General features: G+C 41.5%; 1 protein-coding gene across 1 annotated transcript in view; it reads right to left on the bottom strand.

Moving 5' to 3' along the window:
• Positions 1-18,047, bottom strand: part of L3mbtl4 (L3MBTL histone methyl-lysine binding protein 4) — a 306,766-nt gene that overhangs the window by 248,628 nt on the left and 40,091 nt on the right. The window contains 2 exon segments of the mRNA XM_057758331.1: positions 517-652; positions 1,599-1,703. Coding sequence (XP_057614314.1) covers positions 517-652; positions 1,599-1,703 — 241 coding nt within the window.

Below are 18,047 nucleotides of genomic sequence, written 5' to 3'. Positions count from 1 at the left end.
AAACGTTCAGCCTTAACCTCCTGATCCACGTGTCTCATAGAAAACAGAAGACAAACACAGAATTCCATTTCCCATCCAAAAAAAAAAACAAAAAACAAAAAAAACAACCGTGGCATTTTATAGTCTCATTCTTTCCTTTATTTCCAAATCTGTCGCGAATTTAGAGTTAAGTCAAGGCTCTTCCCTGTGTGCTATCACTGATCGAGTATAATATTTCATTTCAAACAGGAGCTAGAACATCAATTTCTTGCTATAAGGATTAATAAGCTTTATATATGATTAAGTGCTCCCAAACAATGATATCTTTTTACCATAAACTCCTAGACTTAGAAAGACACACGGACTTTGCTTTTACGCTTATCTCTAAGGCCCTGCCATGGTCTTAGTCTCTTAGGAGATCAAACTTTCGTTTGAAAATTCAATTCACACCAGCTCCCCTGTGAGTGCAATGGTGTTAAAATAAAAACGAAATAGCAAGGGTCCCTCTCTCCAGCTGATAAATGCACCCCGGCTCACCCTCAGGGATATGCAATTCGTGCTTGCTCTTCTCACAGCACCCCACTGGGTGAATGTCGGGGGAACCAGCATTGGCCCAAAAATCATAGCAGCTCAAATCACCATCAAAATGCAGTCCCAGCCTGTAACCACACACCTGAAACGGAGATAGTTCACAATTGTAGATTGTGGAGCTGCAGCGGGCTCTAAAACCGACAAAAATAGCCAACTGTTTAGTAGCCATCATCAACACGAACCTGTCCACCTATCCATCCAAACATGTTCATCAGGGAACAAGTGTCTGTGTGATATGAAATACTACTAAAACAAAATGATGATGAAGGGGTATCTAGAACGTTCTGTAAAAACACATCCTTGAGATGAATCTAGGAATCTGGGGTCAAAACAAATGTTGTTAATTGGCTATTAATTCAGTACCTACCAAATATTTTTTTTTTTTAGAAAACACATCTTCTGCTGGTGGGTTTAATTCCTACCTCAAAAGAGTAGAGACTGACACACAGAATGACCTTAACCCATGGAGCCAGCAGATTTAACACAGAAAATAATGGCAGTCTGAGAAATACTTCCTCCAGGCTTTCTGTACAAGTCTAATCGCCTTTACCATCACATAGAACACGTGAATATGACTTTTCAGTTCAATGTTTTATAAATTTAGGCATCTTTTATTGATTTAATAACATGCTGAATAAACATTACATCTTAAAATCCATTTCGTCTCATCAATGGCAGTTCTCTGTGTGTAATCTTCCTAAAATTGAGTGTATTTAAATGAATTCATTAGTCCAGCTAACCTATGAATAATTATGTCACTGTAAGAGGTGGACTAACACTGGCATCCTTAGATTATCATCAACTTTAGGGTAGGTCTATTTTTTTCAGTTAACTCAATGATAAATGTTAGTTGATGAAGAATTTACTAGAAAATTCATCATAGAAAAAAATTTTAAAGAAGTATATTTTATACATTATTGACCGAACTAATAAACTGGGACCATTTATGACAGAAAGTGCTGAAGTTTGCTATTTTCTACAAAACTGTCACCACACAATTGACCCAAGGCAGTAGCAACCCCTCTTACCTTGGCTACAGATAACACACAGAATACAGAAGGACGTCGGGGATCAACGCCTTCTAATCTCATTCCAACCTGAAAGCCATTTTCATGTTCCAGGAAGGACTGAGCCTATGAAATTTCCGGATACAATATCAGCCACTGAGATTTCTTCACAATTTAATATAGAACATTTTACGGCACTGATATGTGGAATTTAAAAATAACAGGATTCCTAAAAGCAGAATAGAAGAGTAGCCATCAGAAGCTGGGAGGGGGTGGGGGGAAAAGGAGATGCTCCCCCAAGCTTCAAAGCTGCAGACAGACAGCAGCACTGAACGAGAAGCATTTATGGAGATGAATATATCCGTGTGTGGAACGCATATAACATGTTGTCATGTCTGAATAATAATTATATGTGATTACAGCTTACCGAAAGTGAAGGAACAGAATTTAATAAAGGAATATACCGTGCAGTTTGGAAGCTTAATTTGTAAAGTGTAATATTTATGTCAATTCTTTGATATTTTTATTCATATATATAATATATTCCTTTCTCTAACTCAGCCCAGGTCTAGGACCCTTCCTAACTTCATGCCCTCTTTTATTTTTTCTTTAATAATTTTCTAAGTCTAATTTGTGCTGCCAATAAATTTAAGGCTATGGAGTCACCCAATGGGATGGTTGACCTACTGGGTGCCTGGAATGGTTGACCTACTGGGTGCCACACCCTTAAGAAAACTCAGTCTCCCCTCTCCAGAAGCAGGTAACTGCCAATAGATCCTCAGCTAGGGGTTAGGGCCAGCGAGACTGGCTTGATCTTATGTAGTTCTCATGCGGACCATCACACCCACTGTGACTTTATCAATACAGCGTTCCTAGCATGTCCAGAAGGCACTGTTTTCCTCTGGCTTCCCTGGACCTCTGGTTCTTTGTCTTTCTGCTCCTTCCTCCACGTGGGTACCTGTCCCTGACATGAAGAGAGTGTCACGGATGTCCCGATGGTGGCTGAGCTCTCTGCACTTTCGCAAATTGTAAGTTTCTTCATTACTGATGGTTTATTATACAACTGGACCTCTTTATATGATCTAAGAGCTGTACTAAACTATGAATTTAGAGATAACAACTAAATGGCCAATTGATACTACAGCCAATTAAAATAGTAATCGTCGTAGATTGGGAAGCTGGACTTTAACATGATTTCAAAGAGTTCATCCATAAATTTCTTACGAACCCCTTCACTCCTTTTGCCCACCCCTCCTTTCTGTTCTCTGGACAATAATGTTTTGCAGATTGCACAGATGATCTATCCCCAGTCTGTGGCTGGACTCCTTGCTTTGTTGACAGTGATGTTGATACGTGTAATCCCAACCACCCACCCCTTCTCCAACATATTCTTGTTGTGTGACCTAGGAAGGCCCGGAATTCATGATCCTTCTGCTTCTATGACCGGAATCCTGTGAGCCACTTTGAATTTTAATACAGAAAATCTATGAAGCCCTGTGTCTTATGTCCAGCTGCAAATGCAGTTTGGGGAAGGCTAACTCTAAAGTGTGTAACTTCTCAGAAGTTTCGAAAAGGTACAGTCAGAACACAGCTTCTCTGTAAGGGGGGGGGGGGATAGCTAAGCAAACACATGGAAGCTCAATACTGGACAGTCACAAGAAAGGAGCTTCTGGTTATTCAACAGAGAGCCAAGATCACCTAGCCTCAGTCAGCCAAGCTGCACAGCAGAGGGAGGAGTGACTGGGAAAGAGGGAGAGAAAAAGCAGGCAAGCTTGAGACAGGAATGGATACAACAAGGCTGCCTGAACTTGACTGAGCTGGGAACTGCACAACATGGAACCACAAGGGAGAGCCTCTGTGTGTCTTGGTTACATGCTGCAACCAGGAGCTGGCTGAGAAGCAGCCCGTGGCTTTCTGTTCCTTGCAACTCACAGCAAGCTTTACCACACTGTCCTCCCAAGCGTTTGCCTGGTGGCGAAGAGAAGCACCAGTCAAATGTGCCATGAAAAACAATGCAGTGGGATTCAGGCCTGGCACACAGAGGAGAGCCGGTCTGCCTTTCCCTTTAAGACAGCAGCTAGAGTTAGTTAGACAATAAGCAACTGGGACTAAGAAACATGTAATCGTAGAGCAGGACCTGCAGCATCCTTCCAATCGTGACGATCTGTTGTTCAAGCCTGCATGCCCAGCAAGCTCAGCACAGTTCAGCCCTGGCATGACATAAGACAATCTTTCTAAGAGGAATCCCATCTAAAGGAATCCACGCTCCACTCTGCCTTGTACTGGTAAGCAGGGAAACATTTCCAACTGGCTTCAGTGACAAACCATTTCTGCTGGCTTCACTGTGTGCTATATGTGAAAGTGAGAGGTGGCTATGTCCAGCCATTGTGCTTCCTGGAGGATATGTCTCAACAAGACATGGAGGAGAGAGTGACAGAAGGAGAGAGAATTCACTCCTGCTTGTGGAACTGTGCCAACAGAGACAATATTTAAATATATTTTAACTTCACACTTCTTTGATTTGTCTGTATTTGCTGATAAACAAATATATATGCACATGTATATGTGTGCATGTGTGTCAATATGTCTATATGTATATATGTCTGTCTCTGTGTGTGTCTGCATGTGTGTGAATATGTCTATGTATAGTGTCTGTGTATCTGTCTGTCTGTGTGTCTGCATGTGGACATGTGCATGTCCACGTGTATAAGTATCTCTCTGTGTGTGTCTACCAGTGAGTTTCTCTGTATAAGTATGTGTGTGTCTCTGTGTATTTGCATACGTGTATATATCCATGTGTATGTGTGTCTGTCTGTGAGTCTCTTTGTATGTGTATACATGTGTGTATATGTGTATATCTATGTGTCTGTGTATTTAAGAGTTTCTTTTCCTGTTTGGGGGGTCTTCGGGGTTTTGTTCTTGTTTTGCTATGGTTATGCTTTCTCTCTCTTCATCTCCTTTAATTAATAGAATTCTTTTATTTTATACAAACTTTTATAATTAGGGCCTTCATTTGACACCTTTCGGCATTTTTATTTATCATTTTTATTCTCTCTTAAATGTTTCCTTCTTTTAAAAAAAATCTTTAAAACATTTTCCTCTCAGTATATTTCTTCCCCTACCAATGTGGCAGTTGTTACAGAGCTATACATTATATAATATTTTATTTTATTTTATTTCTGATTCAAATTCAATGCTATTTGCTTCTGTTAGTGGTAATCCTCCTCTCTACAGATACTTTGCCCTGTAAAGATGCTCTGTCATGGAAGAACATTCCTAGACTAGCTCAATTCTACCCACCCCTACTCAAAGTCAAAATGATACTATAACTCAAAAGAGAAAGAAGATTAAAAAACCTGAAGCCAACAACCAGTATCCAAGCATGCGGAGTGTGATGGTCCTGAAGACCTGCAGTTATAACAGAGATGAAATAAACGGGCTGTGGACACTCCATCAATGCAGGGCCACCCCATGTTACACCCAGGCCGTCTCAGACACCACATGGTTGGTAAGACTAGGAATGACTACAGACGTCGTGCCCTACTTATGCAACCATGTACAATCGTCCTGATCTTAAAAGACCCTAAGGAAAGGCAGGAACTTCAGGCTCTGATACACTCCACACTGTCAGAAGACAATGATGTCACCAGAGAAGTCAAAGAAAAATTAATCACAGATCCAGCTGGAAACACGTTGAACCCCTTACTATAATCCAGTATCCCAGGTAGTTGTCAAAAAGGGACGAGGGAGAACAAACTAAAGGTACATAAAATATATTCAGTGAGACGATACCAAGAAACTGCCCACTACTTGGGGAAACATGGATATACAGGTACAAGGACTGTCTAGAAACTCAGAAAATTGACCAGAAAAGGATCCCTTTCATGGTATACTTTCAATAAAATGCCAACGGTAAAGAACTGAGAGAGAATCCTGTACAGAAAAATCCAACTCACTTATCAGGGCAGACAGCATCTGAATAATATCAGATTTGTCAATAAAAACTCTGAAGCCAGGGTAATGGTTGAATAGGCATGGCTCCCATAGACTCATGTGTTTGAATGCTTGGCCCACAGGAAGTGGCACCATTAGGAGGTGTGGCCTTGGGGGAAATGTGTCACTGTGGAGGTGGGCTTTGATGCCCAGTGTGGTACACAGTCTTCATTTCTGATGCCTGCAGATCAAGACGTAGAACACTCAGCTCCTTCCTTCTCCAGCACCATGTCTGTCTGCACACCATGTCTAGCCAGGATGATAATGGATTAAATTTCTGAAACTGTAAACCTGTTCCGATTAAATGTTTTCCTTTATAAGAGCTGCTGTGGTCATGGTGTCTCTTCACAGCAATAAAACCCTAACTAAGACACTAGGTAGCTATCTAGCCCAGATTACAGTATCAAGAACAAGTATCCTTCAGAATACAATGAAGTCAAGGTCAGTATAAGCTAAAGCAATTCATGAGCACTCCCATATTATAGATGATACCTGAAGGAACCCTAAACACAGCAGAGCAAGGAAAGCACAACACAAAGAAAGAAGAAAATAATAAGTCCTACTGGAAGACTAAGCAAGAAAACTAGAATAAATTAGGAAACAATTAAACATCAGTTTTTTTAAATATGCCAAGAATTAGCACACACCTAATTGTAGCACTGGATTTAAATGGTCCTAATTCTCCAAACAAAAGTTGACTGGCTAATGGAATTATAATTAAATACCCTTCTATTTCCATCCTATAAAAAACACAGTACTCCATCAAATACAGTCTGGAAGTTAAAAGATAAAAAAATTATATATATTCCAAATCAATGAAACCCAGGTAAAGCAGGTGGACCTATCTATACCTGTCTTGTAAAGCAGATTTCAAGTGATTAAAAAAAATGAAAGTTGCTGTGATAGTAATAAGAAAAACACACACAGAAGACACAGTATATGCTTTAGTATACATTCCAATATATTTATTACATAGTAGTATATATGCTAAATTATATACAAATTGCTACATATTTATTATGTTCAGTATATGTATATAGAGAAAATCTCTACGCGGAATCTCATAACCAAATGCTAAGGGGAAACCACGAACACGGAAGTCCTAGTACAGACCAGTGAATGTTTGCAGTACCCTGCTCTGGCCGAACGGCCACCCAGCTCTGAGCAAAGGATCAAAACTCCACACTAAACCACAGTTAACATGAACTTATGAACTTAACAGACATCTACAGAATGTTCTATCCAAAACTGCAGTCTATGCATTCTTTACAGCAGCTCACAGAACTTTTCTCCAAAATAGAACACATTTTAGGCAAAAAGCCAAGTCATTACCAAAAAAAAAAAAAAAAAAAAAGAATCAAAACAATTTGCTCAAAGCCCATCAGATCATAATGGAGTAAAATTAGAAATCAAAAGCAAAAGAAGGAACAGAGTCGGCAAAAATAGGAGATTGAGCAATGACCTTAAAATGATTAGAAATTCACTGAAGAAATCAAGGAAAGGGCAGTGTCCTAGGATCAGATAAAAATAAAACATAAGAATCTGTAGGATATAGCAAAAGAATGGAAAGGGGCAAGTATGACCATGAGAGATAATGAAAACAAACAACACAGTGATGCATCTTTGGAACCCAGAAAAAAAGAACAGGTAAAACAAACAAACAAACAAATGACAGAAGAAGAATATGACAAACTCCAAATCAGCAGAAGGGCAGAAAGATAATAAAGATCAGAGCAGGAACGAGTGAGACAGACTTTAAAAGGGTGACTCAGAGCACCAATGAACTGATTCTTTGTGGAGATTAAGCACACAGAGAATCCCTTAGCCAAAATGCCTAAGAGAAACAGAGAACTGTATTAATAAAATCAGATCAAAAAGAGAGAGAGATTGCAACAGATAACACTGAAATTCAGATTAGGATTATTTGAAAAAAATGCACACCTCAGTAAGTTCGAACAAAACCAAATAAATGGATATATTCCTAGATACACATGACTTACTATCATGGAATTTGGATATCTTAAGAAAACTTTAGCCCGGCGGTGGTGGCGCACGCCTTTAATCCCAGCACTCGGGAGGCAGAGGCAGGCGGATCTCTGTGAGTTCGAGACCAGCCTGGTCTACAAGAGCTAGTTCCAGGACAGGCTCCAAAGCTACAGAGAAACCCTGTCTCGAAAAACAAAAACAAAAACAAAAAAAAAGAAAACTTTACTGGTCAATAACAAGTAACAAGACTGTTTTTTTTTTTTTTTTTTTTTTTTTTTTTTTAAATCCAGGACAGTGCGGAAGCACAGCAGCGTGTTTTATCAAATATGCTCCTCTAAGGAATCCATAAAAGGGAAAAGCGAGGAACACTTGTGGCCTCATCTTACAAGGTCAGTGTCACCTTTAATACTGAATACAAGTGCAACCAAAACTATAGAGAGCTTCCTGAAGGACTGTAAGTAGGGAGAATTGTCCATGGCTGAGCAGGGCAGTGCATACTCTTATTCCCAGGACATGGGAGGCAGAGGCAAGAGGACACTGAGTTCCGAGACCGTCCTGCACTACTATGTGGTCAGATGCCATCTCAGAACAATGAAAATGAAGGTGCAGAATGGATGGAACAGTACATTCATCCATGACCAAGTGAGTTTCATCCTGGAACACAGAGCTGGCTCCACACATGCAAAGCAATAAACAAGTCAGCACGTAAACAGGACCAAGTTTGAAGGAACTAGAACCAGGAGGATCATACCTCAACACAATAAAGGTCGTGTATAACAAATCTATAGCCAACAACACACTCGATAGGGGGAAACTAGAAGTATGGCCTCTAAATTAAGAAACAAGACAAGAATTTTGATTCTCTTTGCTGGCACTTCCTAAGTAAAGTACTTGAAATCTTAGCTGGAACACTATGACAATTAGGACGATTTCAGGCTAACATGTTGGCATCACACAGTCTCGTGTTTTAGCTGCTTTTTCGTGACCAGGGGCACTATTTAGGAGCCTATATAATCATTACAGGATAAGGCTTAGCCAGAGCAAGTAACTCATTATGAACCGGCCGTTTATGGTTCTACCTGGAACTTGATCCTGCTCTTACACTTTCTGCTTGCTGGTCCCTCACAGTAGGGTGCCCCCACCCATACTTCTGTTGTCGTGAACTTTACCATAGTTTCTGCCATGAAGGACTGAGACCCTCTGAAACCATGAGCCAAAATAAATTTTTGGAAGGCATTTTGGTCACAGTGATAAAAAAAATTACTACTATAATAAGCAGGAAAAGAAAAAAGCTGGTACCAAGAGTGGGGTCACTGGGAACATTTCCCAGGTAGGCACTGAGGGAATCCTAGATTGTTGGGTTTTTTTGTTTTGTTTTGTTTTGTTTTTTTAAACAGCTTTCAATGATTGAGACGGTTGAAGTTACCTGTCCACTTGATAGAATCTGGTATCATCCAAGGGATGGATGATATCTAGGCATGTCTGTGGGGTGTTATCCTTATGGAAATTTATGTGGGAAGACCCAACCACTGAGGTGGTCCGGTTCACTGGTTAGGATTCTGAACTGTCAGTGGGTGAGCTGAGCACAGGCATTCATGGTTCTCTTCTTTCTAACAGCAGATTCGATACAACCAGCTGCCTCAGGCTCCTCTGCCTTGACTGCCTCACCATGATAAAGCATATCCCTGGGAGCCAAAACAAACATCCAGCAAAAGAAAATCAGCTGGGACGATGAATGGTTTGGGTGAGATTTCAGAAGATCGGAATGCCAATGTTCACAGAAATTTGAACAGTTAAGACTGGGCTCTGGCAAAGAATCTGGGTATGTTTTGTTCATGTCCCCAAAATATGAGTGAGGCTAAATTAAAAAGAAACTGACTAATATTTTTCAGATTAGGCATTTCATGCCAGGATAGCATTCAGACTATAATATGGTTATTGCAGGCTTGTTTTAGACAGGTTTATGGTGAGAATTAAAAAGAAAATCAAATATGGATGATTTGAGATACACATGTTTTGCTATTAAAAAAAAAGATGGACATGTTTGATGCTGCAGACAATTCGGATTAAAACAAAGCAACTGTAATTGTTGAAGAGATTCCTGCCATCAAAGAGAAGCTGTTCTCTGTGCCCCGGGACAATAGAAAAGATGCCTTGGAAAAAAAATCATATCCATTTAAGGCTCCAAGTTACAAAACTAAAAAATTATTTGAAAGATTTCCTGTAGAAATTAGTATTTACAAGAACGTCCTGCTCAAACTGGGTCACTAATTTTACTGAAAGTAAAAATACTTTCGGTAGGTCTAACTGCACAACCATCTAAGGTTTCTTTTCTTCTTCTGTTTTTTTTAAGACAGGGTTTCTCTGTAGCTTTGGAGGCTGTCCTGGAACTAGTTCTTGTAGACCAGGCTGGTCTTGAACTCACAGAGATCCACCTGCCTCTGCCTCCCAAGTGCTGATATTAAAGGCGTGCACCACCACTGCCCAGCTAACATCTAAGGATTCTTGTAGCCATGGTTTGTGTAGCCACAGTCCAAGGAGGCCCAGTAGCTCCTCAACCTGGCAGCACAACTGGGTGGCCATGTGGTACTGATTTGCAAGCATTCAAAATGTATAAATTATGGTGTTATCAAGGCTTATACTGGAGCTTTCAGGGAGTGCTTGAGAGAATGATAAATTCGTATTTCCTTCATGAAACCCCTTAAAGGGAGATACATGAAGCCATAGTGACAGTGGAGATCTCAAAATGTTAGCGATGTCAGAACTGTGGGTGCCAAGTGGGGCAGCTTGACAGAAAAGTCACGTGTGCTGCATGCGGCCATATGGGTAGGGCTGCCGTAGTCACCTAGAGCTGGAATAATGCTATCACATTCCCCAGATGTCCTCAGAGAAAAGACTCTAATGTAACACTTTGAAGTAGCCCTTTAGTGCTCACCACTACTGTAAATGGGAATCTTTAGAGCAGACCCCATTCATTATTGTTTTTGTAATCTGCCAGCTTTGGGCAGCTAGAGTGTTACTGGACAATCCAGTCTTCGTCGCGAATAAACACATCTAAAAAACAGTGACCAGACTCCAGCTCTGTGATTCCCAGGGTGCATGTTAAGCGGTCGTTGTGTTTCTGCTTAGCAGTGTTTAGCATCGGAATGCCAATTTTTTTATGTGAATTTATTCTTTCTAGAAGACTTCCATTTGGAAATAATGCTAAGCTCCAGAGAAAGTTAAAGGAGAGTGTAGAGGTGCCCTGTGCAGCTGTAGGCTCAGCTACAGCCTGGCCTCTCGCCTGCTGCCCACTCATTCCTCCACTCTCATCCCCACCTGTCTACAACCATGCATGGACAGGACAGCTACATGTAAAATACAGACACTTTCAGAAGCATCTCCGGGTCCTTTGTCCCTATACAATAGACATCTTCCCTTTGCAGCTATGCACTTTCCCAAGTAATGACTGAAACACCACAGGCAAGTTATGAGTCTGGATTATGCTTGAACGATTTGCTCACTCAAATGGCACTACTGTCTACTGCTTCCTATCCCATACTTTTTTCTTGGTATGTATTGATGTTTATATGCTCATATAAATGTAGGCTTCTGTGTGCATGTATGTATAGGTGTTCCTGTGATATATGTGCACACATGCATGTGCACGTGTGTGTGGTTAAGATGGCAAGTTCAGTTATTGCTGCTCAGAAGCATTTCGTGAGACAGGGTCTCTCAGTAGCCTAGAAATTGTCAAGTAAGCAAGGCTGACCATGTGCCCTAGAACCTGCCTTTCTCTGCCTTCCATACAGTGTACACAGCCACACATGTGCATACCACTACACAGTACACACCACTAGACACATGCACAACACACACAAAAGTGCATACTACCACACAGTGCACACCGGAAACACATATGTACATGACCACACACTACCACACAGTTCACATCATCACAAACATGTACAGCACCATGCAAGTGCACACCACCACCACACAAACATGCACACCAGCACACAGTGCATACCACTACACACATACACAACACACACAAGTGCACACTACCACAGACATGCATAACACCACACACACATGTACACCACCACACATGTACACATCACCACACATATGCACACCACCACAGAGTGCATGCCATCATACAGTGCACACCACTACACACATGCACAACACAAACACACACAAGCGCACACTACCACACACGCAAACCACCAAACACCTGCACACTACTACACATGTACACAATACCACACATGTGCATACTATCACACAAGTACACACCAACACACATGTGAATACTATAACACAAGTGCACACTACCACACACACATGAACACCACCACACAGTGCACCCCACTACACGCATGCACACCACACACACAAGTACACACCACCACACATGTGCATACATTCACAAGGACACACCACCACACACACATGCACACCACCACACAATGTACCCCACTACACACATGCACAACACACACACAGTGCACATGTGCACACCACCACACATGTGCACACCACCACACTGGCTTTTGCTACATAGGTTCTAAGATCGGAACTTAGGTTCTTGGACTTGCAAGGCAAGCACTTCATGCAGCCGCCTCCCCAGCCCTAAACTCTACTTACTAACACCCCCTCTGCCCTGCAAATGGGATCTATCTAGAATTAGATGTCACTTGAAGCTGACAAGTCTCCCTAGTCTCCCTGGTCTGGAACAGTTTCTGTTAACATGTCATTGTCTTTTATCTTGGTGACATTTTAAGAACGCCATCTTCTCCTCTGACTTTCAATTAGAATATCCATCATTTTGAACTTGTCCGATGTCCCTTATGATTCAGCTGCCACAATACTACAGGAGTGGTGTCCTCAGGATACCACACCCAGAGGTGCACCATGACCCTCCATCCCTCACTGGCAATGCTCATGGTGATTACTAGTCCTGGTGTTGCCCAGGTTCCTCACTGCTTGGTCACACATAAAGCATATGTTTGTGTGTGCAGACAAATGTGTATGCACATACTTTATAAATGCCAGGTTCAAATAAATAAATGTAATTCTAACCAATCCCAAGGGCTTGCTCTTTTTCCTCTAGTCCCGTGACCTTTCCCCTCTGATGTCACCCCTTTACCCCTTAGCTAGACCCTTCAGGGTATCTCTTAGGGTTGCAGAACACTTCTGTTTATATATCACCAAAGAACTATAAAATGCACCATTTGTTTACAGCTGCCCTGATCTGTCATGCAGAGGTTGATACAAGAATGACTTACATCTGTGCCCCCCTTGTTCTCTATGCAGCTTCTTTGATTCCATTGGTTTTCATTCTCAGTGGTTGAATGTTTTATCATTCTTCCAAAGGTTAAAAAGAAAACCTGACTAAATGAAGCTCATACATGTCTGCTGCTCCCAGAATCCTGTATGCTGCAGCCCTCATACTGGAAGTTACCCGCCCTGCTGTGGTTTGTAAAGTCTCCACCCTTCCCAAGTTAGTGAGTTAGTGTTTGCAAAGATATGTGGGTGCTTTTCTTATCTTCTCTCTTACAAAAAAAGTCAGCATGCTCACATAGTTTGTGCATGTGATTTCCTGCTTGTCAAATATTTCTTGGGACTCGTACTGTGTCAGTGTTCTTGCATCCTTGCTTATAGCTGCATTGTACTCCACTGTGCGTGGGCACCATTACTCATTCAAGCTCTATTTGGATGCCTAGCTTTTTATATGAACATGAAATCATTTTTAAAGACCCTATGAATTGGCTTGTGAAATATCTTTCAAACCTTACATTCACAGATGATTCTGGAAGATCCCAAGAACAACTTAAAGGATAATGATATCCAAAACTGGTGACAAGATGAATGGTTTGTCAGGTTAAAAGTAACTGTCACGTGTGTTTAATTCTCCCAGTCTTCTTTTAACATCTACTCTGTTTACAGACGACCGTGTTGCACATTCTCTGTGTGCCTGCCTCCTGTTCCCTGCTTCAAAATTTCACAGCTCACTTCAAAGGTGCTACATACACCGCACACGCACACACACACACAATGCTGGTAAAAAGCCAAAGAAAAAGAACAGATGGCAGAGAGATAAAGATAAAGATTAATATTAATATTTGATTAATAATTCAAAATGAAGTTGATGAAAAGATGGCCCAGCAATAAGAGCACTCTTATTCTTGCAGAGGACCCATATTAGATTCCCAAAACCTACATCTAGGTTCATAACCCTCTGTCACTCCAGAGATCCAATGTCCCACATCTGACCTCTGCAGACACCAGGCATGCATGGGGCACACGCACACACACATAAACTAAAATAAATACATATTTTAAAAAGGAGACACTGTAGAAATGTACACATGTTCATGGCTCAACAAGGGTGAAAGATGCAAGGCTGGACATGGGAGGAGTTGATGTCATGTTAAGTTCATGACAGTGTCTAGTCAAACATGACGATTAGACACAGGAGTTGGCTATCAGGTCATAAGCAGCAGGGAGGATGATCCAGGCTAGTCTTTCATCATTTCAAAATTGTTTCTCAAGCCAAAACTGGGAAGCTTCCTTTAATGCTGAAAGCAATATAATATGCCTAAAAGATAAAATAGTCCTTGGAGAATTCAAATCAAAATAAACTTTCTATTTTAACCATCTGAAAGGCAAGAGTGAAAAAAATGCCATGCCTTCAATCTGTCTCTTTCTTGTCTAATGGTTTATTTGTGAGATGATAGTTTTAAATCTCGCTCTCCCTCGGAATGTCCTGTATTTCTTGAACATAACTGATAGTGTGCTAACAAAAGTACATTCCATGATGATAAGAGATCCAGAATCACACTCCTGAGTAAACCAAATCCCATCACATGCAATACCCTAAGCCCTGCAAAGTCCTACAGCGTATATCACCTGAGGAAAACGTCTGCGGATAAACTCCAGCCCAGAGACCTGAGGAGAGGTCTTTGTCAAGGTTAGAAGCCAGCACAGAAGCAAATCATAACCAAGGAGACAAGTTCTGGAAGCCTGTCAACTTTTTGTTCCAGGTAAGGGGACAGACCTGGCACGTAACAAGCACTGTGAAACAACCCACTGCTACGGCATCCGCCCTACAGACAAGCCCAGCTCCAGGGAAACGCCCTGTGCTCCTGGATCACACAAGTTGTTTTGTTTTTTTCATCGCCTTTTCCCAGGACACTCACAAGATAATATTTTCCACTATGAAATTGATTGGTTTTATCACTAATGAAGGAGAAGTAACGTGACACAAGTTTCCATGCCCACAGCGAAATCAGGTACAAATTATATGCTATTAGTGGGGGAGGCTGCGGCTGGAGAAATGGAACACGTGCTGTCGACAGAGCTCCTCTGTCTGGTGTCATGGGCAAGAGTTAGCAGTGCGACACATTCATGCCACCACGGTTTTGTAGACAGGTAAAATCTTCAGTGTGCATTTGCACAGCCCTGGACGGGCAGCAGAGCGATGAGAGGACATGGAGCTTTTCATAGACAGGAAGACTGAGTTATTGTGATTTTCTGTGCGTCAGCACTGAGTGGGCATGGTGGGTGGCCAAGGCCATCAGCAAAGTCTCAGCTGGAGTGTATTGCAGGAGACATCCGGTGTGCCCAGGACCGGATGCCAGGAGAAGACCCAAAGTCAGGCACTTAGTTCGTTTGCAGGCAAGAGCTGCCACCCCCATGTTCCTACTTTTTAACACCCAAACATATTTTTATTGTGACAGGTAAAGTTAATAAATGTGTCAGCAAACAATATCAAACGTACAGAAACTTTTCAAATGTGCTGCAAGTCATTTCTTTTCTCCTGGGCTTTTTGTAAGCTGACTGACCCACTACTTGCCTCTTGAAAACAATTCAGCGTATATTTCTTCCAAACAAGGAAGCTGGCTATCATCAAAATCAGTTATTTATGGAGCTATTACAGATTCGTGGCAAGGAGATGCAAGAGGCTCACTCTTGACAGGATCTATTCAAGATGAGTCTTTACAGGGAATACTAGCTCAACTTGAATGAAATCGTTTCTTAATGTTATGTTTATGATCTTAATTCATTTCTGAATAAATAATAACAGGCATGTAATCAATCCCAGGTGCTAAAGTACACATTCTTTTATGTTTTTTCCTTTGATTTTTTTTTTTTTGAGACAGGATTACTCTGCATAGCCCTTGATATCCTGGAACTCACTCTGTAGACCAGGCTGGCCTTGAACTCACAGAGATTCACCTGCTTCTGCTTCCTGAGCACTGGGATTAAAGGTGTGTTCCACCACCGCCTGGTTTAAGGTACACATTCTTAACATGCCTTGCAAAATATTGGTTCTCAAATGTCCAAATCTTTATCCGAGTGTTGTGGAGGTGACAGCAGTAATCAAACAGAGCTCATATTTAATACCCATGATTCTGGACCCTTGCAGAGAGTCCAGCAACCTGCAAGAATGTTTCTCTGCCAGCAGTAACTTAACTATCTCCATCTGTCTCCAAGTGTATCACAAGGGTGGAACCACCACCATTTCAAATGCCAAAGCTGAGATACTGGGACGTTAAATGGAAGACTTATTTAATCAGTTTGTCTACAATGAATTTAACTCTCTCAATACTTGATTTTTTTTTTACTCAGTGAGGATTAAAACAGCATGCAATTAGTTAGTATAAAATCTGCAGAAGGAAACATAAAGAAGTAGCCCCCTAAGATTAAAAAAAAAAATCTACCAAAGAGAACGTCAGAATGCACTTGTAGAAGTCTCCAGAGTAGAGAAAATCGTCCTGCTAAGTTTTTCAAGTGAAAGTTTAGTCAGCTTAATGTTTGATGGAACAAGAAAAAATCAAGCTCCCGTTTATTCCAAAAGCACCCATAACCATTTGGGAGTGCAGCTAATATTTGCTGTCACCCATGATGGTAAGATACAGTTTTCTAATGAATAGGCGAGTGAGACCATGCACCTGCTTAAAGATGAACGTGATATGATTCTGCAGAGCTGCTTCTGCGCACAAACACTCACACAGCACTTTACTCCGTGGCTCTAAGCACATAATGAGAATTACACACTAAATTACATCAAGACTCTGTAGAGCTACTGTGCACATTTTATGAATGAGGTGCCCAAGGCCAAGATTCAACCGTATCTGCCTTCAGCATGCTGCCAAGTAGTCACGGTGCTAGCTCGCTATGGACTGTATGGAATCTTGACCATCACCATGGCCACTGATCAGAGACATCACTGTTTTAATTTTTTATTCTATAGTTAAAACTATAATTAGCTATTTAAAGGTAGAAAATTAGCACCTGAGTATTTCCTATATGGCTATCAAATGGTCCCAGATGCTGACATTTCAAAAAGTGCATGAAGCATTTTATTTAAAGGGACTTGGTGTGTGTGGGGGGGTGTGTGTGTGGGTGTGTGTGTGTGTCCTAATGATACAGCAGTAAAAGTGTACAGCAAAGACAAGTGTTCGAGCTAAACACCTGGCAAGCGTAGCTAGGCCAGCTTTCCCCTACCTACCACAAAATATGTAAATGTTTGATAAGGAGAAAAAAAAAACACAGCACAGTGGAATACAACGCAGCCGTCTAAAAGGCAAAGCTCAGCCCTGAGTCTTCAGCGGTGGCCTAACAGCTTTGAAAACTCTGAGCACAATACAGAGCAAACAAGCAGGCTGTATGCTTTTCCTCCGTGGACAAACGCCAGGACTTAACTACACACGGAGACAATGAGGCTCAGGGTTCTCTAAATACATCATTTGCACAGCCTGTCAGCGCAGTGCCTTGGATCCCAACTTAAACCTTGACCTGCCCACTTCATTGTTGTGTTAGAACTTCAGAAGGTTACGATGGCATGGGCAAGAGACATGAGGACCTTGATTAGCATAGACCAGGGATGGGGACAGGGAAGAAGTCAGGTTCACTTTCTGTCCAGGAGGTGAGGGGGCAGCTCCTGGTCCCTGGTGGCTGGCCAAGGAAGTGCCAATAGCAAGGCATCAAGTGACATTGAGGGTTCAGGCCTGAGAGAGACACAGAGATTGTCCATATTATGGGAGTTTGCAAGTCTTGCAATGTGCATGGTATCTACTGAAGCTATCAAAGACCCTGAACAGCTCACACACACGCCAGTGGAGCTACGTTTCAGTTCTGACCGTGCTGTGCATCCCTACAGCTTCCGTGTTCTTCTGAGTACTCCGTACTCCGGACGAAGTCGTTATTGAAAAAGTCCACTTGCTGCCACGTTCCAAAAGACTGAGATGGGTTAGTCACATCTTCCCACCTTCTCCTCAGGAAACTTTGCGTGTTTAACTAAGCTAACAATGACTCAGTCCAGAGGGCCAAAACTCAGCTTCCTCATTCAGAACTTAGGAGTATTTTTAAAACCTCATTTGTCCAATATCATTAATTAAAATCTGAAAAGGTTGTGCATGTTTTGCCTTGGGCAAAGTCTGGGTTTGTATTTGGCTCTACAGATACAGACAAAAGCTTTCATTAAAATTCCCTGCTTTG

Source organism: Chionomys nivalis, chromosome 26, assembly GCF_950005125.1.
Source record: "Chionomys nivalis chromosome 26, mChiNiv1.1, whole genome shotgun sequence".
NCBI classification, from domain to species: Eukaryota; Metazoa; Chordata; class Mammalia; order Rodentia; family Cricetidae; genus Chionomys; species Chionomys nivalis.
Note: the sequence above shows the minus strand (reverse complement) of the source record. Positions and strands in the feature narration are given on the sequence as shown.